This window comes from Manis javanica, chromosome 8 (assembly GCF_040802235.1).
Source record: "Manis javanica isolate MJ-LG chromosome 8, MJ_LKY, whole genome shotgun sequence".
In the NCBI taxonomy this organism is placed as follows: Eukaryota; Metazoa; Chordata; class Mammalia; order Pholidota; family Manidae; genus Manis; species Manis javanica.
This window is the reverse complement of record NC_133163.1, coordinates 83645743-83671701: the sequence shown is the minus strand read 5'-3', so window position 1 is coordinate 83671701 and position 25959 is coordinate 83645743. Positions and strand designations below refer to the sequence as shown.

The 25959-nt window shown below is 35.5% G+C and overlaps 2 protein-coding genes across 5 annotated transcripts in view; one reads left to right on the top strand and one right to left on the bottom strand.

The window, feature by feature from the left end:
* EMC4 (ER membrane protein complex subunit 4) overlaps nt 1–25959 on the top strand; it is a 76371-nt gene that overhangs the window by 24837 nt on the left and 25575 nt on the right. For 2 of the 4 annotated variants that reach the window (XM_073211573.1, XM_073211572.1), the window contains exon 2: nt 25251–25390. The exons of the other annotated variants lie outside the window; for them this stretch is intronic. In XM_073211573.1, coding sequence (XP_073067674.1) covers nt 25251–25390 — 140 coding nt within the window. The remainder of the gene's footprint in view (nt 1–25250; nt 25391–25959) is intronic. 4 annotated transcript variants of the gene reach the window in all.
* Nucleotides 255–25841, bottom strand: KATNBL1 (katanin regulatory subunit B1 like 1). The gene is made up of 10 exons (XM_037015826.2): nt 25688–25841; nt 13461–13591; nt 12469–12509; nt 10936–11218; nt 7521–7639; nt 6693–6743; nt 6514–6603; nt 6097–6186; nt 5178–5271; nt 255–3700 (listed from the first exon to the last, which is right to left on the bottom strand). Exons 2-10 carry the CDS (start codon nt 13575–13577, stop codon nt 3668–3670), a joined length of 918 nt encoding a protein of 305 aa, XP_036871721.1. The 5' UTR covers nt 13578–13591; nt 25688–25841; the 3' UTR covers nt 255–3667.

Below are 25959 nucleotides of genomic sequence, written 5' to 3'. Positions count from 1 at the left end.
TCTAAGAGAAAATCCTGTGGAATATACTATGTTTCATTTGTACCTGTGCTTAATTTTTCCTGAAGTTTGATTTTAGCAGATACTGTTAAGTCAATGATCTGACCCAGAGAAAATTAAAATGACTACAATATTTTAAATATTATTATGAGGACAGTATTGTAAAGTATATGATATGCAGGATTTCCTTTTATTCTTATACTTGGCATGGTTACTAAATCAATCAAGCTATATTACAAATTAGAAGCATACAGTGCCTGGGTGTGAACTTTTTATTCTATATTCCTGTTACAGAATAAAAAAGGAGAGGGAATAATGTGTCACAAAGTTTTATGACCATTTTCATAGTTAGAAGAATTAGAAATTAAGGGAGAAACAGTAATAACATAGGAGTAAATACCTGCCAACAAATGTTCAGCAATACTATTTCCATCTGAAGTAGTCTAGAACATAATGCCTGTATTTAAAGTTAAGTAGTGCATCCAAATGGATCACTCCAGTTTAGTCAGCTGCTTTAATATTTTGTCTTATCTCAACAAAGGCAACCTGAAGCTTCTATTTTGTTCTTAAATAGGAATAAAGATAACTGGAATGACTACCATAATATTAACTAAAATTCTGATGTTTCAAACCCCTTAATTAAACTTAAGTAAACATTTAAGTGATTTCTATTACCAGCATTTAATAGCTAATAGTTATTACTCAGTTATCCATAAATGTTAATTACATCAACAACTTGCCAAATATAGAAATGTTCTAAGTTTAAGAAAATTACTACCTCAAAGGCCAGAAATCCAGCTTTGAACCCATACAAACATTTTTAAGGTTAGGACTTGACAGGTACCAAGTATGTTTAGAGGCATTAGGATTTAACTCCTTAGCAGCCATTAAAGTTCAGTACTAATATTAATGATTCCCCCAAGTGGATATTTATAGCCAATTTTCATATCTCAAGATTCATGTAAATAATCTGTGTCAATTACCTTTGAAATTACTGCCAAAAAATTAACTTTAAAAACCATCTGGATAATTCTTGCTTCCTAACTTTTAACCCTTATTCTAATCATGATCACTCATTACAAAATCCACTCACTTTCTACCTAGAATTACTTGATTATAACCATCTATCACCCCAATAAACAACCTGTCCCTAGGCTTGTGAAGTAGAGAAAACCTGAAGTAGAAGAGGTAAAAAGGCATAGAGACCTTGGGTAGTCCCTCAGCTCTGTATACTGTTTAATAGCACAGCAAAAATGAGCAATGACAGATAGTAATTGTCCTAATTAGGCCAATACAACAGCCAAAATACTTTGTAGACACTTTCTTTGGCTCTTTCTGGAGATTAACACTGTCCTGATTAAACAGCATGAGAAGAGCTTAATAGCAACTGAAGTGTTCAATGATATTTATGCAGGAATCTAAAAATCACCGCATACTAATCATAACTCAGTAACTGAGGTAGATATTAAAGTAAACTGTGAAGGCCAAGAACAGAAATGAGGAGTGTGTGAATATTTGTAAGCTAAAGACAATGCTGCCTTATATAGTTCCTAGTAAATAAAACAAAGTTTTATTACTTTCCTTCAACAAACCCAAACTTAGGCACAGGAACTCTTTATTAACAGGATAATACCATTCCTTACTATGTATCATTTATATTTGTACTTAAGTTTGAGTTATTGAAACTTGATTTTTGAAAGATACTGTTTAATCAATGATCTTACCCAGAGAAAATTACAGTGCCATAGTATTTTAGGTATATCTTAAATACTAGATTACAAGTCTGCCCTATGACATACACCAAGTATCTGAGTTATCTTCCCATTTGAGGTGAAGGGTTTATGCTGAGATGGTTTACACACCAAGAGTTGAATTTCTTAAGAGAAGATAAAATATGTAGCCATGAATAGTTCTGTGTGTGTGTGTGTTAAGTTAACCAATCTATAAAATGACTGAACTGTCCTTAGCCTCATTAGCACCATGCTCCAACTGAGCTAACTAGTTCAAACTATTAGATAAGACAGTGATAATTCAAGGAATAGGAACAAAGAAATGTCCTATTTCATCATCATAATGTTTCAGAGATGATGCAGGCTTATGATTCAAATTCCCTCCTCCTGAAAAACAACTTCTTAAATAACTCATATCACAGAAGTGCAGTAATCTGAAGTTATTGTAGTTTAAAGATTTAAGAAAATAAAAATCACTACAGTTGATGCTCACTCTGAGGAATACATAGCTATATGAAATATTGCTACATAAAAATAGAACTCAGTGAAAGATAACATTTTTAAAACAAGAAAGATGTTCATTTGGGATTCATATCAGTAGCGAGTGGCTAAATAGATAAATGCTAAAGATTTACATTCATGTACTTGAAGATTATTGCAGAGTAATTCAATTACTAAAAATCTTTGCTCAGATACCTCTCACAATTATTAAAGATGGGACGATGTATAAAACCACCAACAGTGATATTTAAACCCTAATCACTTTCAAGGTAAGATATACACAGCTATTAACACATTCCAGAAGTGGGTTCACTGACACCAAAAATGAATAATAAAAAAAAAAAGACCTCATACAGTCTGCTGGCATTCATACCAATTAGAGGAGGTAGTAATATAAAGTGTTGGAATTTAAAATACAAAGTCAGTACTAATTGTAAACATTTAGAAAGCATGGTATATAATTCTTTAAAACATATGTAGTAAAAAAGAATTAGAATTCATATAAAGTCAGAATTAAAAAAAGCAATAACTAGAAATATTTAGTGAATTTACTCAAATGAAAGAAGTGTAAATGATACAGAACTGAAAGTATTAGAAATCTACATACAATAAAAAGTGAATATAAATTAGCCAACTCCATGGACATTTCCAGTTAAGCATTCATACAAATACATGTTCACCTTTTTCTTTTATATAGGAATAACATATACATACATGACATGATGAGTCTGGGGAAAAAAATCGGAGGTACTAAAAATAGTCTCGTTTTAAAAATGCTGTGGAATAAGTTTTAACAACATTCTACATGAATGGAAACCCCTGATTTAATTCCATGATTTTATCATGCCAGAAGCATGGCTGGTTTAAAATTTTTTAAAACAGGTATTGATATCATACATATTGGCTTATAATTATGGCATTTTGTATACACAATATCTCAGTGCAGACAAAAAACTTTTGGTATAGATTATTTGCTATTATGTTTTAAACTTTCAAAATCTTTTCAACATAAGAAAATAGCTGCATACATTTAAGTGTTTTCTTATATATAAAACACAATCTTAAAGTAATGATGATTGGTCTTTGTGATTCCTAGTAATAAGTCCTTTCTTTTTTTTCACATAATATAAATTATATTCTTATACAGGATTGCATTAAGACCCAGTAGTTCTTAAACGATGTTACCAAATAACCCCAAGCGCAGCAAAGGTGAACAATCTTCATAGTGCACTTTCACCTCTTTAAAGTTGAAGCTGCTCCTTTTGGATATTTTTCCACTTCAATGTGAAGTAGATTACAGGATTTCATTAGTGGTTTAGTTATGTGGCTTTTTAAAAAAGAAAAAAAATGCTTTTGATTTCTTCCACAGTTCACAGTTCTCAGGTGAGACACTTAGGGAAAATCATATAGTCCAGGGATGTTAGTAGATGAAGTGTCTCTCAATGCAACTGCAATAAATAAGCATCTACATCCTTAGAAAATAAAACAAAAACATTTCATTAGCCAGTAGAGTAAATACACAAATACATGCCTCATTTTCTTCTCCCTTTTTGGTACTTGATTTGTCTAGTTTCCCTTTGTGACCTTTTGAGGGAAAAGATGTCTTACTCAAATTTTACCTGCATTTGTTTATTTGCTAAAGTGCTGATTAAAGGTTTTTGGTTCCTGTGATCAAATACCGCAGCAAGATCATTAATTCATTCATAGCGATTCCTTCAGTGTTGTAAGAAACTTTAGGCCAGCTTGATGATAGCCTTTCTGATTTCTACCCTCAAAACATTACAGCTGAGGTTGTTGTAAAAGAGGTTTTTCTCACAGCTTAAGGAACTTCATATAACTTTTCATCACTCAATATTGTTTTCAGTAATACAGTATCTTAAGGTCATGTTCACAATTAAGTTTCTCCCTTTATAAAAATTTACAATTAAAAGCAAATTTTTAAGGAAACAATTTTTCAGTATTACTACCAAGAATACATGGTGTCTCCTGAACAAGGGGATGATGTATCATGCTGTGAAAGTATTCCATTTGCTGTCAACTTTTACTTCCTTTCCCCCATTATCAAAAGAAAACAAACTACAACAAAAAACTTCTGAGAAATTGATTTCTGTTTATTAAGATTTTCATCAAGAATTCTACAGGGTAAAATTATACATAGTGTAACATCCTTGCTTGACACATAATTTTGCCTTTTTTTCCTCAATGGTATCCAAGAAGAATTTTACCGGTAAGTCCATGACAAAAATCCTCTTATTTACAATACTGTATTTTTTTAAACAAAGAATGTTTTTGTATTTCTGGCTAATGCCTAATTATGAAATGAGTATGCCCAGTAAAACAGTGAAAATATTTCTCTACAATTTTTCCTATAATTATATTTTAACTACCCAATGTTTCCTGGAGTATAAATATTAAAATCCAAACACTTGTAATGTATCTTTTCCTTTAAGAGACAAACAGATAAATAAAGAATGTCAAATTCATACTATGATTTGAAGTTTACTTTCCCAAAAAGCACGACATTAGCAAAAGCCAAGTAAATTATTAACACCCCAAAACCATTTCATTCTGTTCCTTACCTCTTGCTTTCTGAGTGTCATTGTCTGTTTTCAGATGTCTTCCTAAGCTAGATTCAGAACTTTTCCTCATATATTTTTCTCTAATTGGAACAAGGTCATTAAATGCCCTCTAGCACATTATTTCTATGTCTCTTTCTGAAACACATTCAATGGCTAATTCCTGTGTTCCCTGACAACGTCATATTCATGTTCAGAGTATCTTAAGCATATATAAATATGAAAATGACTTTGAACTTTATTAGAATAGTACTGAATTGGATATTTGAAAAAGCTCATTCACTTATGAATGCATAATACTAATATAATATTATTACTAATTTTTAATTAAGCTTACACGTAGATTTTAAGATTAAGCTGAAATAGAGATTACCTTAGCTATATTGCCAGTATATCCTGGAACCAAAGTAAGATGGTTTTCCTGTTCCCACAATCTGCTTAATTGTTGTTTTAGAATCTGAATATTTCTAGAAGAAAAGAATAAAAAATATAAATATAGCAGGATATGACTTTGGTAGTAGTAAGTATACTTAAAGTTTAAAATTTTTCAAATATTTATCAGGTGAAAATTATACCATTTGAAGTCATGCAACTCTTTAAAATAGCAAATGCCAACCATGGCAATTTAAGATTACTTGGTTGGTAAAGCCAATAAGAAAACCACTGGGCATTTGGAGCATTTGGACAGCTTGTTGGACAGCTTGTTCTTGGGTATGAAGTGGGAAAATTTTGAGATCCTAGAGAGAAAATTATGGACTTTAAGAAGACTGATGGTAGATATTTTTGGGGGGTTTCATGATAATCTGGCTCATTTGGTAGAATACTCACACATTTTCACATCAAGGCAAGTTGATCACATCAAATTATGCTAACAGTGTAGCTTTTAGAATTGTAATAATCCACACTGATTCTCAGGTTAATGTCTAGGTAGCCATTAACTTGAGAATGCCTCCATTCCTGTGCCTTAATACTTACTCCACTAAAGGCCATCTCTTTTTCTCTCCCTTACTCATAATGGCTATAAGGGTTAAACCACTCCTGTGCTTTTTCCTCCTAAAATGAAAAGTAGGCTTCTAGCAGAACAAGAGATACAGTGGGTTCCTAGTCTGTGGAATTCAACTTCCATGTGTAATTTTTACATATGAATATCATTCCCATTTAATATTTCTCTGAAAATGGAAGAGAATATTGATGATCATGATGATCATGGAATAAAAATGATCACCTTTAATCAAGCTGCTTTTCTGAAAAATATTTTAGTAGAATAAATTTATTTTTAAAGGTATACTCACCCATCATTTATAATTTCTGTTTTGGATGACAGTTCTGACCACCACCTTTTTATGACTGCTTGAAGCCAGTTTAAACCAACTATTATGTATCTGAAATGACATTTTATAACCAAATTCAAGTGTTTTCATCCAAGAAGTCTTTACAAAAGGTGATATAAAAACACATAAACTGAGGATTCCCCTTAAAAATTTTATTTTACTACTTTCACAAAACTACTTTATGTAACTTGTTTATAGATGCTTTTGTAATTGTTCTTTAGTCAATTCATACTCTTTTCCCAATTGGATTATAAGCTCCTTAAATACTGAAACCATTTTATGTCTCATAGAGCTCAATCTACCACTATGTACCCACAAGGCACAAAATCAAGGATATTTAAAGAAAAAAAATGAACTGAGATTCAGATTAGCACTTACTCTTCAAATTTGCTTTTAAGTAGGGACTTTACTAGAGGCAACAAGTCTACACAGCAGCCAAGTGAGATGTATTGTTTTTCTTCCTGTAAACTAAAATAAATACTAAGTTATAAAAATACAAACAGGCCCTAATTTATCTCTCTTTAAACCTATTTTTTTCTGAAAAATATTCTTTTTACCTATTGGTGAGCACAGGAAGGCAATCCACCACAACTCCAAGGTCTTCTATCCTGTGGGTACAAAACTGCTTAGACAGCTGATTTCCTTATTTACTTTCATATTAAAACCTTCACACTGCTTTTGAGAAATCCACTCATTCAACAAATGATCTGAGAATCTATGATGAGCCAGATGCCTGGAACACAGCAGCGAATAGAGAGATAGGGCTTGTATTTCAGAATATGTGTGAATATAGGGGGTGGAAGAAGGAAAAGACAGACAATAAACAAGTAAAATATTTTTTATTTCATAAATATTTTATAGCATATTTATAAAATATAAATATTTTATAGCAAGATGATAAATGCTATGGAGAAAAATAAACAGGAAAGAGAGAGATAGGGGGTGAAAAAATATGTATTTTTAAACAAGGTGGTCAAGGAAGGCCTCACTGAGGTAACATTTGAGAAGAGACTTGAATACACTGAGGAGGTAAGACTTAAATTTTTCACTCAAAGGTGATTCTTAAAATGTTAGCTTTCCCATACTGTATCTCTCAGTTTTATAACGAGATCTGCAATCAACTTTTTCCCTCCATCTTTTGGAGAATATGGTTCCTAAGAACCACCACCTGGTTCTCTCAGTTTTATAGATAGGAATCTTAGAGAAGCTTTGTTCAATCTGGTAATACACATGATTTTCTGTATTTTGCTAACTTAGACTGGTGATGAATGTAATTTAAAACATATCTGCTACTGAAGCTAAGCATAGGAAGCTTAAAATTTTAGACAGTGTAACAAAAAAAAGAGGTATGTCTAGATTACACAATGGAAATTACTTTAACTTACCTCACCAAATAAGCTACAAGTTCACTTACGCTTCTTTTTCTCAAGAAAGTTAAAGCTACATTCAATCTCAAATTCCTGCTGAACAAAACTTGTGCCATTGTCTCATGGTCCTGAGAAACCTGAAAGACAGTTATCTAATTTGTTAAGAAATATATTGACACACAGCATGAAACCACTTTTTTCAATTAAACTATCTGGTAGATGTATTTTAGAATTATGCAAAGGTGATTTACTGGCCCACTTAAAATAATAATGCAGTTGAGCATCATAAACAATCTGAATAAATTTAAATTTAGTACCTGGTAACTTTTTACCAAAACTTTTTCTTATTTGCTGCCATTTTCCTTTTATATCTCAGTAATTTTGGCACACCTACAAACCTAGGACTTGATTTATAATGTGGATTAAAGGAAAAAAACATATAGGCTAGTCATTACCAACTGAATAGAATGAGAAGAGAATCACAAAAATTCTCTCTGTGTCAAGTATTTATATTTATTCATTCATTTTTTTCTACATTATAAAGTAATTTTGCCTGTTGTGAAAAGTTTAAATAGCACAGAACTGTATCAAATGAAAAGTGAATACTCTCTATGAAAGCATCTAACATCACTCCTCAGAAGTGATCACAGTTAACAGACTGGTATGTATATTTTCAAACCATTTTCTAGACAAAGACAGATTAGGTAGATGTAAAACTAAAATATTACACTATCAACATTTTTTAAAACCTTGTTTTTTCACTTACATATTATGAAGATTTTTCAATGTCAAAACACAGACTTACCTTGTTTTTAAAAAGCAATTACATATTCTCCAGTCTTTATGTGTCATAATTTACTAAGATTGATTCTATAGGTTTTTCCCTATTAAAACTATGCATCAATGAACATCCTTATGTATATAAATGTGTCTTATACAAATACTTCCATAGGATTAAGCTTAGAATTGAAACAGCTAGATCAACTTTTTAAACTAACAGATTAAGATAATTCATATACCATAAAATATACTCACTTAAAATGTACAGTTCAGTCATTTTTAGTGCATTCTTGGAATTGTGCAACCATCACCATTATCAATTTTAGAGTATTTTTGTTACCCTCAAAAGAAACCCTGGGCTCTATTCTTCCCTCTCTACAGCCTCTGGCAACCATTAATCTACTGTCTGTCTCTGTAACTTTACCTAACCTAGACAGTTCATACAAAGTAAAGCATATAATATGTGGCTTCCTTCACACAGCATAATGTTTTCAAGGATTATACATGGTGTAACATATGTTGGTATTTTACTCCTTAATCGTCAAATGTTATTTCATTATATGGATCTATGGCATTTTGTTTATCCACACATCACTTGAAGGACATTTGGATTGTTTCCACTTTTGGCTATTATGAATGTTTTATGAACATTTGTTTATAAGTATCTGTGTGGACATGTTTTCAATTCTCTTTGGTAAATACCTAGGAGTGGATCTGTGGGACAAAAAGTTACAGATATTTGAACTCTGACAAAGTAATATGGCACTGCTTTTAGATTTAGGTTTTTATAGAAGGCACTAAATCAATCAGGAAAAAAGGTTTGAAACAACAAAAGAACAATTAATAAACCTAATAGTTAAGTGTGAAGTTGAAGGTTTGTGAAAAGTAGTTAAAATGAGAGTAAAGTAAAAAAGAGGGTCTTGAAAAAATGTCTCACTGTGGCACTAATCCAAACGTATGATTTTTTTTTTGTACACACTTGCACTCAGAATGTTTATTCCCTCAGTTCAACTGGAAAACCAACCTAGGTCCAATCTAGGCCAGATTTCTGTTATATAGTCATATATATGATTTTCTGCTTCAGGGTATGCAGTTTCCTTGATTATCTAGTTAGTGTTGTAGTGTTGGCCTCCTCCCTTGTGTAATTACATGAAAATAGGGGCACCAACCAAGCTATCTCCTCAGAGCCTACAGAATGCATTATACAGCAGGAAGCCCTAAATAAATATCTATGAATAAATTAATAAGGCAATGATTCTCTTTAACACTAAGGTTGAATTACCATCCTATTATCCAGGGCTCATGATAATTCACTATTAAATAAAATTCTCCTTGCTCACTCTTTTCTCATATATACTACATTTACTTTCTTCACTTGTATCACTAATAGATCTATTACTCTAAAATTTTATTTTTACAAGTTCTTAATTTCACAACACTTCACTGGCAAATAGAATCTTCTTTTGCATCATTTCATTATGGTTTTAGTCAACAACACTTACTTTCTACCTTTCTTTATTCTTATTTACTTATAATTATCTTAAATCTGAGGCTTATTTTCATTCATCTACACACTTATGACCATTTTAATTTGACGGGTTTTTTTTCCTGCTTGAATGCCTCAGAAAATGCTTTTAAGCTGTTATGACAGATAGAAACAACACTAAATTTACCAATTCATAGTTAAAGAATCAAGGTACATTCAAGCAATATAATGTTGTATATCCACTAAAAAATTGTAGAAGTATTATTTAATTACATGGTAAAGTATCTAAATTTTACTTAATATAAAAATCAAGTTATTAAACTATGTTACAACATGAATAGAAAAGGTACATCAAAAATTTAATACTATTATTTCCAAATGTTGAGATTATGGATAATATTTTCTTTTGGTTTTATTTTCCACAACATATGCAATAGTAACTATTGTAATAGTACTATTATATTATATTATATATATGTGTATATATATATATATATATTATATTATATTATTATATATATATTATATTATAATAGTAACTATTATAAACTCATATATGTGTACTTATAAATTTTTATGGAACTACTTCAAATAACTTTTTTGAAAAATTTATTTTGAGGTATAATTTACATACTATAAAATTCACATGTTTAAAGTGTGTAATTCAATAATTTTTAATAAATTTATTCAGTTTGCAACCATCATCACAATCCAGTTTTAAAATATTTCCATCACCCCAAAAAAATATTCCCTTGAGCCTATTCAAAAAACTAATTTTGCCTGAGCCAAAAGAGCAGCAAACTTGCTGAACAAAGCTTCCACGGCAGTTTTGAGAACCCAACAAAATGTGCCTGGATAAGTGGCTTTGGTGGACCACTTTTAAGGCAAGATATCTTCTTTCCCCTTCCTTTAAATCTACTAGCCAACTTGCCAGTCTGGATTTTTATAGTACCTTATCAAAGCATTTCATTCTATCTCAGATATCACTAACTTAGAGAAATGTAATAAACTACTGATTCAAATTTGGTTAATCTAAAAAATTGTCTAGAAAGTTACAATCATTCAAGTAAGTCTGAATGCAATGGGCAGTGAATTATTCTGCTAATAGAAAATGGCAAAGAAAAAGCCAAGAGTATAAAGGAATAAAGTTAAGCTTAACTTACTTACCTCAGAAAAAAAACCACAACTATATTTTGATGATGGGCTTTCTGTCTGTGAAGAACCAGAATCACTGGAGTTACCCAAGTACGTTCGAGTATCATGGCGTAATTTTTCAGGCAAGTGGCCTGCACAAGCCAGTTCATTTTCTTTATTTGCCATGTCACAGCCCCCACTTTTAGGGGACTGTTTTTTTCTGTAACAAGGATTTGGAAAAGGATGATGAACTTTCTTCCTGCGATAGATCACCTTAAGTAGTTTATTAGGGCTTTTCACAGCTTGTCCAACTGTTCTGTAAAAAGAATTGATTTTCTTAAGTGAAAACCATTAAAAGTCTTTAAACAGAAAGATTTAATAAACCACATTTTGTGATAATTCAATTAGAAGTAAAAAGAATTTAAAAAACTCTTAGATTGAAGAGGAAAATAAAAGGGAATTTCAATCCATATGGGAAGCAATGAAAATGATAATAATTCATATCAAAAGAAAATGAAGAGGCATATTAACTAGATGCTTTTAAAATGAAATATTACAGGCCACCCAGGAAGTAAGAAAATTGTAACACCTTCTAGTCACCTAATCTTTTTCTAACAAAGTGACACAATAATTGTGCAAGTCTGAATATATATTTTAATATATAATAAAGCAATACTTATTTTGATTGAGCTGAAGTATGTTTAAGTAAGATAAAACAATAAGCAAACTCATAATTTAGTATAATGGTTCTCAAATTTATTTATACTCCTCAAAATTATTCAGGTCTCAAAAGAATCCTTTTCATGTTGGCAATAACTCAAACTGAGAAAATTTAATTCATTTAGAAGTATTAGACTCATTACATATTAACATAGAATATTTTACAAAAAAAAAAAGCCCAGTAGTTTTCCAAACAAAAAATACAGTGAGAAGAATGGCACTGTTTTAACATTTCTGCAGAATTTCTAATATCTGGTTTAATGGAAGACAGCTGGATTCTCGCATCTGCTTCTATATTCATTCTATTGTGATATCAAATATTTTATAGCCTCTAGAAAACTATACTTAAGGGTGAAAATGAAGAAGGTGATAATGTCTTAGTATTGTTACAAATACTGTTTTGACCTCAAAAACTCCTTGAAAGGGTTTCAAGAACCACTTCATTTTCTTTATTGTGACACTCTATAAATGTCTATAAGTTTCTCTATAAGTGACACTTCATTTTTGGTCACTTGGAGAACCAATGGTTTAGTAGAAAGTACCTTAGAGTTCAGCAGACCTGAGAACAAGGATCATTTTGACCACTTTCTGGGTATTTGATCCTGAACAAATCACAGTTCTTTAGTTTTTCTTATCAACTGCTGGAGTAATGATAACTACCTAGTAAGACTGTTGTTAAGGATTAGAGATAATACTGACATGCTTAGCACAGTGCCTGACACAAAGGAGATGTCTGACAATTAGTTAATTTATTACATAAAAGAGAACACTTATTTTTCTCCCTACTGTCACTTTTACCAGCTTTCAGTATTTGCTATTTCCCAGAAAGTTTAAAGAAGCTCTTACCTATTTACGTCAGCAGCCAACTGTTTTGGAGATTTCTTAACCTGAAAAATAAAAGTAGGTAGCTGCAGCATATTTAAATTCTTTAGTGAAGCTATATAAACTTTGTGACTGATACCAATAAATCTGATATTCAACGGTTAAGCTTTTCGGATTAAAACCTTTTCTGTTCTAATGTCAGTCTCAATCATTAGTTACAATACTGCATGCAGGTATTTTTGATAGAGAAATATATCCAACTCCCTGTTTTCCATGCCACTAGTCATGTATTATACTTAAAAGGTACTTAATAAGTAAGTTGAATTTTAATGTGGATTAAAAAAATTACATCAGTGCTATGAGCCTTGCAATAGTGAACAAAAAGCACCTCTGAGAGTTCTCCTTAAAATTAAGCTAATATATTCAAATTACATTATGTCAAACAGTATACTGGTCAAGAAAGTTTTTAGAGCTTTTAGAATATAAACAGTTCTCAATATTTATTAATTATACTTAATTCTGGGAGGTTAAGCAGAATTATGACACCCTCGTTGTTTAAAATAATTTACCAAAACTATCTACAGACCAAACAGTTTAAACTGTCTGATAGACTAAATGATTGTGTCTCCCCAAATTCCTATGTTGAAATCCTATAATGCCACCCACCAACCCAAAAGTGATGTTATTAGGAGGTAGGACCTTTGGGAGGTAATTAGGTCGAGAGGGTGGAGCCCTCATGTATAGGATTAGTGCCCTTATAAGAGAGACCCCAGAGAGCTATCTTGCCCCTTCTGCCACATGAGGATACCGCAAGAGGATGGCCATCTGTGAACCAGAAAGTGGGCCCTCACCAGATACCAAATCTGGATGGGCCTTGATCTTGGACTTCTCAGCCTTTTTAGAACTGTGAGAAATAAACCTTTGTGGGTTATAGGCCACCCAGTGTATATTCTTTTACAGCAGCCTGAACAGACTAAGCTACCATCTTATCTGTTACCTAAAAACTATGGACTTACCTCCTTCATGTTCTTATTAGTGAAATTAGAGATCCTCTTTCTAGGAAGATCAATGGAATGATCCTCAATATTATTACAAAAGTTCCGTTTTTTAGCATTGTGAGTTTCAGATGCCATAATCTCTTAAATACCTAGACAACAAAATAAAAATAATAAATAGAAAATACAAAAAGCAAAAGAGCCTGATGATTTCTTCACACACATATGAAAATATACTAACAGCTCCACACTACATAAAAGAAGCTTCGAAGTAAAGCAGAGGACATAGTTCTGATCTACACATTTTTTTCAAACCTTAAACAGAGAGGAATCACAAGATAGAGCATTCCAGAAAATTAAGTTTCCTTCTATTCTCATTCTTTAGTTGCAATGATTTATTAAAATTATTTAATTACAATAGTATGGCATGTATTTTTTCCCAGTACACATGTCAATCTCTCCATTTTCCACATTGCTATCCATATATTAAATTTAAGTTTACAGTTTATGAAATTAGGTCTATATAGTAGTGATATTTGTGACATCCAAATGTATAGAAACATACAATTTGGAATCAAAACGCTGGGTCAAATACAATGACAAGCAGCTAGAGGAACCAAAATTAGACTAGATATATAGATACATAGATATATATCTGTTGTTTTATGCCTGATCCTTCCATTTTTCTTTCATTCTTACAGCTAGCTCTACAAATCTTCCCTCTGCCTTTGAAAAAATAGTCCACTCTCTCCTATTCAGGCTATGGCTTCCTTTATATAACAGAGGAAAATCAGTGATTTCCCTATTTGCACTCAGGTTTTATATAAGAAGTTTAGTTCAGATCATGTTATGAATGCCAAGTTACTCCCTCATTTGTTCTTTAAACATTTACTCAATGTTCACTATATGCCAGGCCCTTGAGTTAATGTAGATGATGGATAGAGATCTAGTTCTAATTAGAGAGATTTCTGAAAACATGTCTTTCTGGGCCAAAGTTTCAAATTGTAACTCAGTAGTTCTCAGGAGTGAAGCCCAAAGCAATTATATTTTTAAAAAGCTCCCCAAGTATTTTTGATGCATTATCCTAGCAGAAAATCTGTCTTAGAGAATTTTCCAAAAATATGTACAAACATGAAATTTTTGCAAATAATTTCAGGGTATTCTAAGACTTCCTGCTCCTAATCCACAGAAAGCCCTCCCACCAAAGTTAAGAAACCTGTAGAATGAAACTGTTTAAAAAGTAAGTAAATATAAGGATAGATGCACTGGACAGAAAATAAGTAAGGATACAGAGGCACTGAATAACACACTAGAACAGATGGACCTAATACACATCTATAGAACTCTACACCCAAAAGCAACAGGATACACATTCTCCTCAAGTGCACATGGAACATTCTAAAGAATAGACCACATACTAGGCCACAAGAAGAGCCTCACTAAATTCAAGGAGACTGAAATTCTACCAACCAATTTCTCAGACCACAAAGGTATAAAACTAGAAATAAATTCTACAAAGAAAACAAAAAGGCTCACAAACACATGGAGGCTTAACAACATGATTCTAAATAATCAATGGATCAATGAACAAATCAAAATAGAGATCAAGGAATATATATAGAAACAAATGACAACAACAACACAAAGCCCCAACTTCTGTGGGATGCAGCGAAAGCAGTCTTAAGAGGAAAGTATATAGCGATCCAGGCACACTTGAAGAAGGAAGAACAATCCCAAATGAATAGTCTAACATCACAACTATTGAAACTGGAAAAAGAAGAACAAATGAGGCCTAAAGTCAGCAGAAGGAGGGACATAATAAAGATCAGAGAAGAAATAAACAAAATAGAGAAGAATAAAACAATAGAAAAAAAATCAATGAAACCAAGAGCTGGTACTTTGAGAAAATAAACAAAATAGATAAGCCTCTAGGCAAACTTAAGAGAAAAAGAGAACCAACACACATCAACAGAATCAGAAATGAGAAAGGAAAAATCACGACAGATCCCACAGAAATACAAAGAATTATTAGAGAATACTATGAAAACCTATATGCCAACAAGCAGGAAAACCTACAAGAAATGGACAACTTCCTAGAAAAATACAACCTTCCAAGACTGACCAAGGAAGAATCACAAAATTTAAAAAAACCAATTACCAGCAACGAAATTGAATCAGAAATCAAAAAACTACCCAAGACAAAAAAACCCAGGCCAGATGGATTTACCTCTGAATTTTATCAGACATACAGAGAAGACATAATACCCATTCTCCTTAAAGTTTTCCAAAAAATAGAAGAGGACAGAATACTCCCAAACTCATTCTATGAAGCCAACATCACCCTAATACCAAAACCAGGCAAAGATCCCACCAAAAAAGAAAACTACAGACCAATATCCCTCATGAACATAGATGCAAAAATACTCAACAAAATATTAGCAAACCGAATTCAAGAACACATCAAAAGGATCATACACCATGACCAAGTGGGATTCATCCCAGGGATGCAAGGATGGTACAAACATTCGAAAATCCATCATCATCATCCACCACATCAACAAAAAGAAAGACAAAAACCACATGATCATCTCCATAGATGCTGAAAAAGCATTCGACAAAATTCAACATCCATTCATGATAAAAACTCTCAACAAAATGGGCATAGAGGGCAAGTACCTCAACATAATAAAGGCCATATATGATAAACCCACAGCTAACATCATACTGAACAGTGAGAGGCTGAAAGCTTTTCCTCTGAGATGGGGAACAAGACAGGGATGCCCACTCTCCCCACTGTTATTCAACATAGTACTGGAGGTCCTAGCCACGGCAATCAGACAAAACAAAGAAATACAAGGAATCCAGATTGGTAAAGAAGAAGTCAAACTGTCACTATTTGCAGATGACATGATATTGTACATAAAAAACCCTAAAGACTCCACTGCAAAACTACTAGAACTGATATCGGAATTCATCCAAGTTGCAGGATACAAAATTAACACACAGAAATCTGTAGCTTTCTTATACACTAACAATGAACTAATAGAAAGAGAAATCAGGAAAACAATTCCATTCACAATAGCATCAAAAAGAATAAAATACCTAGGAATAAACCTAACCAAGGAAGTGAAAGACCTATACCCTGAAAACTGCAAGACACTCTTAAGAGAAATTAAAGAGGACACTAACAAATGGAAACTCATCCCATGCTCCTGGCTAGGAAGTATTAATATCATCAAAATGGCCATCCTGCCCAAAGCAATATACAGATTCGATCCAATCCCTATCAAATTCCAACAGCATTTTCTTCAATGAACTGGAACAAATAGTTCAAAAATTCATATGGAACTGAGACAGGGACCGTGGGTGTAGTCAGAGTAGGGTGAGGGCCTCTGGAGGGGGCAGGGTGGGATATTTGCAGTCAGAGCAATGTAACTACCTGCAAGGAAACCCCCCTACTAAAACTCTATGTTAAACATTGAGCTCTAGAATCATTCTTCAGTGAGATCAGTTAATGTTCCCCAGATAAGAGTAGCAGCACATGTTTTATTACGCTTATCATTTGTAATCATGTGTAAGATTCACTTTAGCATGCTAAAAGGCCCAGGCCTATGTGCTGTCTTTCTTCCTTCAGATCTGACAAGGTGATTTTGCAAACTGAGCAACTAACTTAGCATGCAGACCCACCTGTAGACTACATGGTAAAAGGCAGGAAAAATTACATCTTAAAGATAAGATTGCATTTTAAAACCCAGGAAGTTCAAGAGGCAAGATTCTTCAGCAAGTAGGCAATACCTCAGCCCACCTTTGGGGCTGGGCAGGCAGCATTTTGATATGGTCCCAGACCAAGGTGACAGTGTCCCAGAGAGAAATCAAGGCAGGAAATTCCTTACGTTAATTTTTAATATTCAAGGACCACTTAACAAGTCCCCACCCCTAAGTTTTTTCATGTTCTCGAAAAATCCTCAACTGCCTATAAAACCCCCTAGACAACGCACCAACCACTACAGACTCTCTTGTCCCCTCCTGGCGTGAGCTGGGAGCTCTGTCCTTTCACTTTATGTCTAAATAAAAGCCTGTACCTTGCTCTCCTACCTTGACTGTTTGTGAAGCTCATTCTTCAGCTCTGCAAACAAGAACCCCGGCATCAGAACCACCAAAGACCCCAAATAGCCAAAGCAATCCTGAGAAGGAAGAATAAAGTGGGGGGATCTCGCTCCCCAACTTCAAGCTCTACTACAAAGCCACAGTAATCAAGACAGTCTGGTACTGGCACAAGAACAGAGCCACAGACCAGTGGAACAGATTGGAGACTCCAGACATTAACCCAAACATATATGGCCAATTAATACATGATAAAGGAGCCATGGACATACAATGGGGAAATGACAGTCTCTTCAACAGATGGTGCTGGCAAAACTGGACAGCTACATGTAAGAGAATGAAACTGGATCACTGTCTAACCCCATACACAAAAGTAAATTCGAAATGGATCAAAGACCTGAATGAAACCATAAAACTCTTAGGAAAAAACATAGGCAAAAATCTCTTGGACATAAACATGAGCTACTTCTTCATGAACATATCTCCCCGGACAAGGGAAACAAAAGCAAAAATGAACAAGTGGGACTATATCAAGCTGAAAAGCTTCTGTACAGCAAAGGACACCATCAATAGAATAAAAAGGTACCCTACAGTATGGGAGTATATATTCATAAATGACAGATCCAATAAAGGGTTGACATCCAAAATATATAAAGAGCTCACATACCTCAACAAACAAAAAAGAAATAATCCAATTAAAAAATGGGCAGAGGAGCTAAACAGACAGTTCTCTAAAGAAGAAATCCAGATGGCCAACAGGCACATGAAAAGATGCCCCATATCGCCAATCATCAGAGAAATGCAAATTAAAACCACAATGATATATCACCTCACACCAGTAAGGATTGCCATCATCGAAAAGACAAACAACAACAAATGTTGGCGAGGTTGTGGAGAAAGGGGAACCCTCCTACACTGCTGGTGGGAATGTAAATTAGTTCAACCATTGTGGAAAGCAGTATGGAGGTTCCTCAGAATGCTCAAAATAGAAATACCATTTGACCCAGGAATTCCACTTCTAGGAATTTACCCTAAGAATGCAGCACTCCAGTTTGAAAAAGACAGATGCACCCCCATGTTTATTGCTGCACTATTTACAATAGCCAAGATATGGAAGCAACCTAAATGTCCATCAGTAGATGAATGGATAAAGAAGATGTGGTACATATACACAATGGAATATTACTCAGCCATAAGAAAAAAACAGACCCTACCATTTACAACAACATGGATGGAGCTAGAGGGTATTATGCTCAGTGAAATAAGCGAGACGGAGAAAGACAAGTACCAAATGATTTCACTCATATGTGGAGTATAAGAACAAAGGAAAACTGAAGGAACAAAACAGCAGCAGAATCACAGAACCCAAGAATGGACTAATAGTTACTAAAGGGAAAGGGACTGGGGAGGTGGTGGGAAGGGAGGGGCAAGGGTGGGGAAAAAGAAAGGGGGTATTATGATTAGCATGTACAGTGTGGGGGGGGCACGGGGAGGGCTGTGCAACACAGAGAAGACAAGTAGTGATTTTACAGCATCTTACTATGCCAATGGACAGTGACTGTAATGTGGTTTGTGGGGGGGACTTGGTGATGGGGGGGAGTCTAGTAAACATGATGTTCCTCATGATGATACCAAAAAAAAAATACAGTTGACCCTTGAACAATGTTGAGATTAGGGCACCAACCCCATGTACAGTCAAAAATCTACATATAAGCTTTGACTCTCCAAAAACTTAACTACTAATAGCTTACTGGTGGCCAGAAGCCTTAGCAATAACAAAGGCAGCCAATTAACACATACATATTGTATGTTATATGTATTATATACTGTATTCTTACAAAAAAATTAAGTAAGTTAGAGAAAAGAAAATGATTTTTCAGATTGCTGCTATGACAATGAAGAAAGGGAAACCTCACTGGACTGGAGTTAGGAGGCCAGCAGGAGGAGCTCTCACGCCCATACTCCTCCCAAATCTCAGACCCCAGTGCAAGAAATGGGCACCTTACCATCAGACAGTGTTTCAGCCACTTTACTACCCAGCAGGAGGAAGGTTTCTGCCCCTTCCAGGCAACAGCTTAACCAGTAAGAGACTGTCAAAATTCAGCCAGTGAGAAGCCATGACACGTGAATCTCCAACTTACTCAAAGGACTTTTTGCTTAGAAGAGTCCTCCCAACTGGGCCCTTCTCTGTAAAAGGGCAGCCCTTCTTTGTTCTCCAGACATGGCTATGGTTTTGTCTTATTCTGGGATTTACTAGGAGTGGTGGGTGTGAGGGCACCCTCTGCTGGCCTCCAACTCCAATTTAGTAAGGTTTCCTTTTCTTAATTTTCAGAGGTTTATTTATCTCCAATTTTCCAATATATTTACTGAAAAAAGTCCACATAAAGTGGACCTATGCAGTTCAAACCCATATTGTTCAAGGGTCATCTGTATTCTCAAACTGTCCATTTCTCTCCATTTCCATTACCACCCTCCTAGACCAAAGTACCATCATCTCTCCCTTGGACTATAACACCAATTTCCTCCTAAATGCTCCAGCCACACTCACCTTCTGCCCTTAAACTTGCCATGCTCATTTCCATTTTGTGGCCACACTATTCCTTCTGCTTAAAATATTCCTCCCATGTACCCTTAGAACTTTTGCTTCTCAGCTCAACAATCACCCATGAGAGGATTTCCCTGCCCACCCAATCAAGAAAAATCCCCCACCCTTACCTCCAATCAACCTCTATAGCAGTGCCTTGTATTTTCTCCCCTCCATAGCACCTATCACTACTTGAAATTAGCTTGATTATTTGCTTATTGTCCCTGTCCTCCCACTAGACTGTGAGCTCTATGAGGGCAGAAACCATGTTCACTTTTTCTAGAATAGTGCCTGGCATATAGTGGATGCGTAATGAACAGTTGATTAATTAACATATCTAAAGAAAGACTACCTCAGAGTGAAAGATAATGGTCAGCCAATAGAGAAAAGTGACAATGTATTTTAAAATGTCAATATGAGTGTGCCCAACTATAGCAAACATTAGAGCTGTGCCATGACATTCCAGTTCTCATGATATTTCAGATACATGAAGGTTCGTACTTGCCCATCACCTTGAATTATGCATGATCGTTTGACTTGCTGTGTCCAATGAAATATAAACACAAATTTAAGAGCCACTTTGTTTCATTTAATCCTTTTACCTTCCCACTATCATGGTAACCAGCACAAGGCCAGAGGTTAACGTTTCATCTATCCACATTCCTGAGCAAGGACAACATACAGCAGAGCCCCGAGAGTCCCCAGACAACTCACATGTAAGAGGAACTGAAGAAGAAATAAATGTTTGTTATTTTAAGTCACTGAGATTTGGAGGTTGTTACTGCAAAGCACCCTAACGCATCCAGGCTGATAGACCATCTAAGCGATGCTGTGGGAGCATGGAATGATGCGGTCAGTCTCACTAGGCAGTCAACTGATGCCACTAAATATACATACTTAATTTCCTTATTATTCCTACTTGGTTTCCAAATAGATCTGCTAACCAAGGAGAGAAAAAACTGTTCATGTGAAGTTTTAAGGATTCTTGTCCCTGATGCTATTTTTCAGTAAATATTCCCCAAATAATGAATGCCACCCTTTATAGGCTCCTTGAGAAATAGTGTACCAGCCTTTCCTTATCTGGTAACATGATAAAAATGACTGCTTTTCATCTCATTATTATCTACACCAACTATTCAATAATCAAATATGTACTGAGTCCAGGTCACTATAAGGAAAATGGGCTAGAAAGGTAGAGTGGCTGGAATATAGAAGTACTTGAAAGCTGTGTCAGGAACTAGACTTTACTTTTATAGAAAAAGTAGACTTACTGAGAAGCTAATATAGGAATCATGTTACTAAAAACTATTCTTGAAGACTATTTTATATGGCAGTTGTAGAATTAGGATGACTGCAATGGGAAGGTCAAGAATTTCCAACTTCTGTGCCACAAATCCTCCATAGATGAAATGTCAAATTCTAATCAATATGTATGATTTATTTTTACTACAATGCTAAACATACTGTTAGTGATGTACAGGAAATAAGCAGGGCACAGGTATATGCAAACAAGAGGTAAAGGCACAATGAGAAGTCAAGCTGGCATTGAAGTAAAATCTGATGATGGGCAAAACTACTTTGTGAGTCTGAAGGGCAGTCAGGGCAATAATAACTTAATAGTTCTGAAGGCAACCAAGTGAACAATGGATGCTTTACTACCACCAGGAGGAATTTTTATATTGTAGTAATGACAGGGTTGTAATCAGGTTGGTTTGTATTCTGAGTTCTTTCAGGTACTCAGGGCATCTGTGCAGTACTCCAACAAGCTTTCCTCACTACAATTCATTCCTTCAACAAATATTAAGCATATGTTACAGGCTAATTACCATTCTAGGTACTGTGGAAACATCAGTGAACAAAAAAATATCCCTGCCCTCCTGGAGTTTATATTCTAATGGCATTTAAATTCCATTCTAAAATTTGCCCCCAAATCCTATTATATGGGAGTGACTTTTACAAATGTCTTTGAATGAAATCATCTATGATTAATTCACACTAAGATGTGAGAGACTAACAATCTCCCCAAAGGTAATTACTCTTGAAAAGCAAATAACTCACAGATGCACAGACTCTTAGCATTGGAAAGGACCTTGGAGATAATTTCACTTTACAGATGAAATTAAGGGATTTTCCCAAGAACACACACTCACTAAAAAGAGAGCCAGGTTTAGAACTGTGACTTCCACTCTTAATGCCTTTTTCATATAACATCAAGCTGTCTGTTCTCAGATTACACTAGTGAAAAGAGATGCTAAAACGGGCATTCATAATCCATATATACACAGGTGGTAGGTTTCTGGGTGAGTTTCACAGTGTGTGTAAAACTGAGGGGGAGAGAGATAGTTATAGGGGAGGCAAACTGGGGGCCCTTTCAGAAGACCCGTTCTCTCATCTATACCCATATCATGTCCCAAGAACAGAGACAAGAAATAAAAAACCTTCTCCAAAATTAAAGGATATTAGCTATCAGTGGGCAGATACTTGGAGCACAAAGTGGTAAACACAGCATCTGAATCCAGAAAAGTATCATTTGTATTAGGTTAAGGGTTTAAAAAAAAATTTACTGAATACATTTTCCAGAAAGCAAGAAATTAACTAATACAAGATCAACAAGTATGACTGATAAAATGGCAATGTACTATTGACTGGTATGATGTTATGAGGCATTTTTAAGGATAATTCTTCAAAGAATTAAACTCATCTCATTTATAAACTGTAGCAATCTATATATTTGAAAACCCAACTAGTACAAAAGGGCTAGGCTCTCAAAGACACATGATAAACAAACCTGAGCCTTATTTAATATTGTAATAGAAAATACATTTAAAAAAAACTTTCCAAGGGGAAAGAGAAAAACTTGAAAAGTGAACCTTGGAGATACCAGACTTTTACCCCCACTATTTCTGTAATTCATCAGTCATCATGTTTGTTTCCTCCTTCAAAATGTCTCTTGAATACAAAGCAAAATACCCAATTTTAAAAGAACACACACAAAAAAACAAAGACTGACCATTAAAAAGAAGATTTTTCAAAGAATGGGAAATACTCATGATATGCTGAGTCAAAAAAAAAAACAGCAGGGAGAAGAAAACGTATAAGCCTTGTTTCATAAAAAGGAAAATAGTTATCAGCAGAAGATTTGAAAGGAATGAAAATGTTAACAGCTGGTTTTCATCTTAGGGGGTTTTATAAGTGGTTTTAATTTTTTTTCACACTTTCTCTACATTTCCTAAATTCCCTACAATGAACATGCATTATTTTCAGACTTAGAAAAAAATGTTATTTAAATAATCGTTTTATTTTAATACATTCTCATTGCCCCCATCCTAACTCTTTATAGCCTCTCCCCTCCCCCAGGTCTCCAACAACTTCCTTGAGGTCTCTGAGCCAGCTCTGCCCCAGCTTGTAGTCATGCTCCTAAAATTCATCATTAATACCTATTTACAGTACATAGAAGCAAAGGCTAGCCATATAAACCATCAGCTTAAAACTGGGTTTCTCAACCTCAACACCACTGACATTTGGAGTAACTAGTTTTTATGATGGGGTTCTCAAATTGTAGGGTGTTAGCATTCCTCGCTTCCACCTACTAGCTGCCAGTAGCACCTCCCCCTCTGCCAGTGGTGACACTGCCAATGTCCCCCTGTCCCCAGTACAGAACCACTGATTTACAAGTTTAAAACTTCCAAAATCATCTCTATCTTCAAATATAAATAGATCAGATCTAAACTTCTTTGACATATGTGTCTTATACAACAATTCTTCAAGTCTTACCCACATAATCTTATTTTTCTGAATAGGAACTTTCCAAATAGATCAGACTAGAAAAATCATTTCATTCTCAAGTCCAAGTCTTGGAACACACCGTCAATGTCCCGCAACCATCCTTCAATTACTGGTTCTTTGCAGAAGCAGTACTGAGCCACTCAGTTCAGTTCACTGTATACCCAACTGATACATATACACACACAGTTTTTACGGTTAATCTCATATACAAACTTGACTAACCTCCCTAAAATTTGTTGCCCTGGCAAGGTTTTTTTATATAACCAATGGGGCCTACCACTGCGCTGGGCATAGAGGCAATCAAAAGCTTGATAACCAATGTAAGTCAAATGCTCTACTGCTGATTTCTTATGGAATGATTTTTGCTTTTGGCCTTATTTTTTGTCATGTAGCTGACACTTAAGTATAAGCACTCCAAGTGCAGAGTAACTCACTAAGTTTTCAGAGTGAAAAACATTAATATATAATGTTACATTTTAAGGAATAGTTTTCAATGTACTCTACACTTTTAAGAAATAACACAAAGGGATTAAAACTATAAACCACACACAAATATGAATTTTGTGAACTCCATCTCTTCAAATATCCAATAGACTCAGTGCACAAAACTTAAGTATGGTTAACAAGAACAGAGAACTTGATTCAATGTGTGAATGTATGTGTGTCACAAAAACATACATTGTACCCCCATCTACGAGAAGTAAATGAAATGAAAGCCTTTATAAACTAGAGGGCCACATAGTTAAAAGCAAGAAGCAGTCTGCTTGGGTCCAAGTTACTTGACTTCTCTGTGACTCAGTTTCCTCCTCGTCACAATGGGGATAAGAGTACCTGTACCAAAGCAAAGCCCTCAAAACAGTGCTTAGCATACAAAACGCACGAAATATTAACCACTGTTACTATTACAATGCCATTATTAGTCAAATAAAAGCCCCAATGTATGAAGTTCTGATTCAAGTCTGAAGCAGGTTTAAACAAAAAAGCAGGACAAACTGTTCACACAAGTTAAGCTATTACCTGGCCTAGTGTCTCAGAATTTTTGCTAGTTACTAAACAGGTGATTTTTACAGAACTAACGTTCTGTTACAGTTTTGTGTTTTTTTAATCTGCAGAGAAATTGACACAGACAACTCTGTGTTCAAGGAACTTTACAAGCCACAAGAAAACAAATCAAGTCTTTGTTATCTCCATATTTAAGCCAATTTAAGAGCGTGGTCAAAGCCTAGGTACTGTTACAGAACAACTTTTCAGAACAAAACAATGAGGGTTTTAAAGTTGCAGTCAGCAATTATGCAGTTATGTCAAGTTTCTGCGCTGAACAAAAGCTTCTCTCTTAGGAAACCAAGGACCCGTCAGAAAGTAAGGAAATACCACGGCCGGGCCCAGGCGGCTCTCAGGAAAGCCTCTCCTCAAACAGATCCTCTCGGGCGCGTTCCGTCCTCTCCTTCCCGGGCGCAGATGTCGGCTCCACCGGAAGGTAAATACCTGACAGCAGGTTCCATCCGCGCTCTCCCGGCCCAGGCCCCCGGCGTCCCCCCGGCGGCCTCCAGCACCCCGGCCGCGACCCTCCCCGCGCGGGCGGGCGGCGGGCGGACGGGGCTCGTCCGGGGAACGCAGGCCTCCCGCGCCGCCCTCGCTCCCAGCAGCCCGGCCAAGCGGAGGCCGCCGCGGGGCCTGCAGGTGGGCCCAGGGCGCGGCCGGGCCCGGGGAGGAGACCTGCCCCGGGCGCGGCCGCTGCGGAAGCGGGGCTGGCACAGGTGCGGCCGCCACTTACCGGCGCCTCATGGTACCTCGGCGCCTCAGCTCAGACCCGGCGCTGACCAGCTGCGCCAGGCGGCCCACGGCGAAGCTCGGCGCCCGGGCCCAACCCCACACAGGGCCATTCAAACGCGGCGCACGCGCGGCCCGCCGGGAAAGCTCCGCTCGGGGCCAGGCCCCGCCCAACGCTGGTTCCGCCCCTCTCGGGTGGTGGAGGAAGGGGAAGAAGACGTGTGGCCACAGTGCCCTCTGGTGGCCGCATATGCGCACGGTAGTCTTGCTGCAGCG

Bases quoted from the DNA above. Each gene is read 5' to 3' on its own strand.
- KATNBL1 (XM_037015826.2), bottom strand. From the start codon at position 13,577: ATGGCATCTGAAACTCACAATGCTAAAAAACGGAACTTTTGTAATAAT. The intron at 5,272-6,096 runs GTGAGTATACCT...CTTTTCTTCTAG, and splicing joins ACAGAAATTATAAATGATGG to AAATATTCAGATTCTAAAAC. The intron at 3,701-5,177 runs GTAATCTCTATT...TTATTTTCTAAG, and splicing joins ATACTGGCAATATAGCTAAG to GATGTAGATGCTTATTTATT.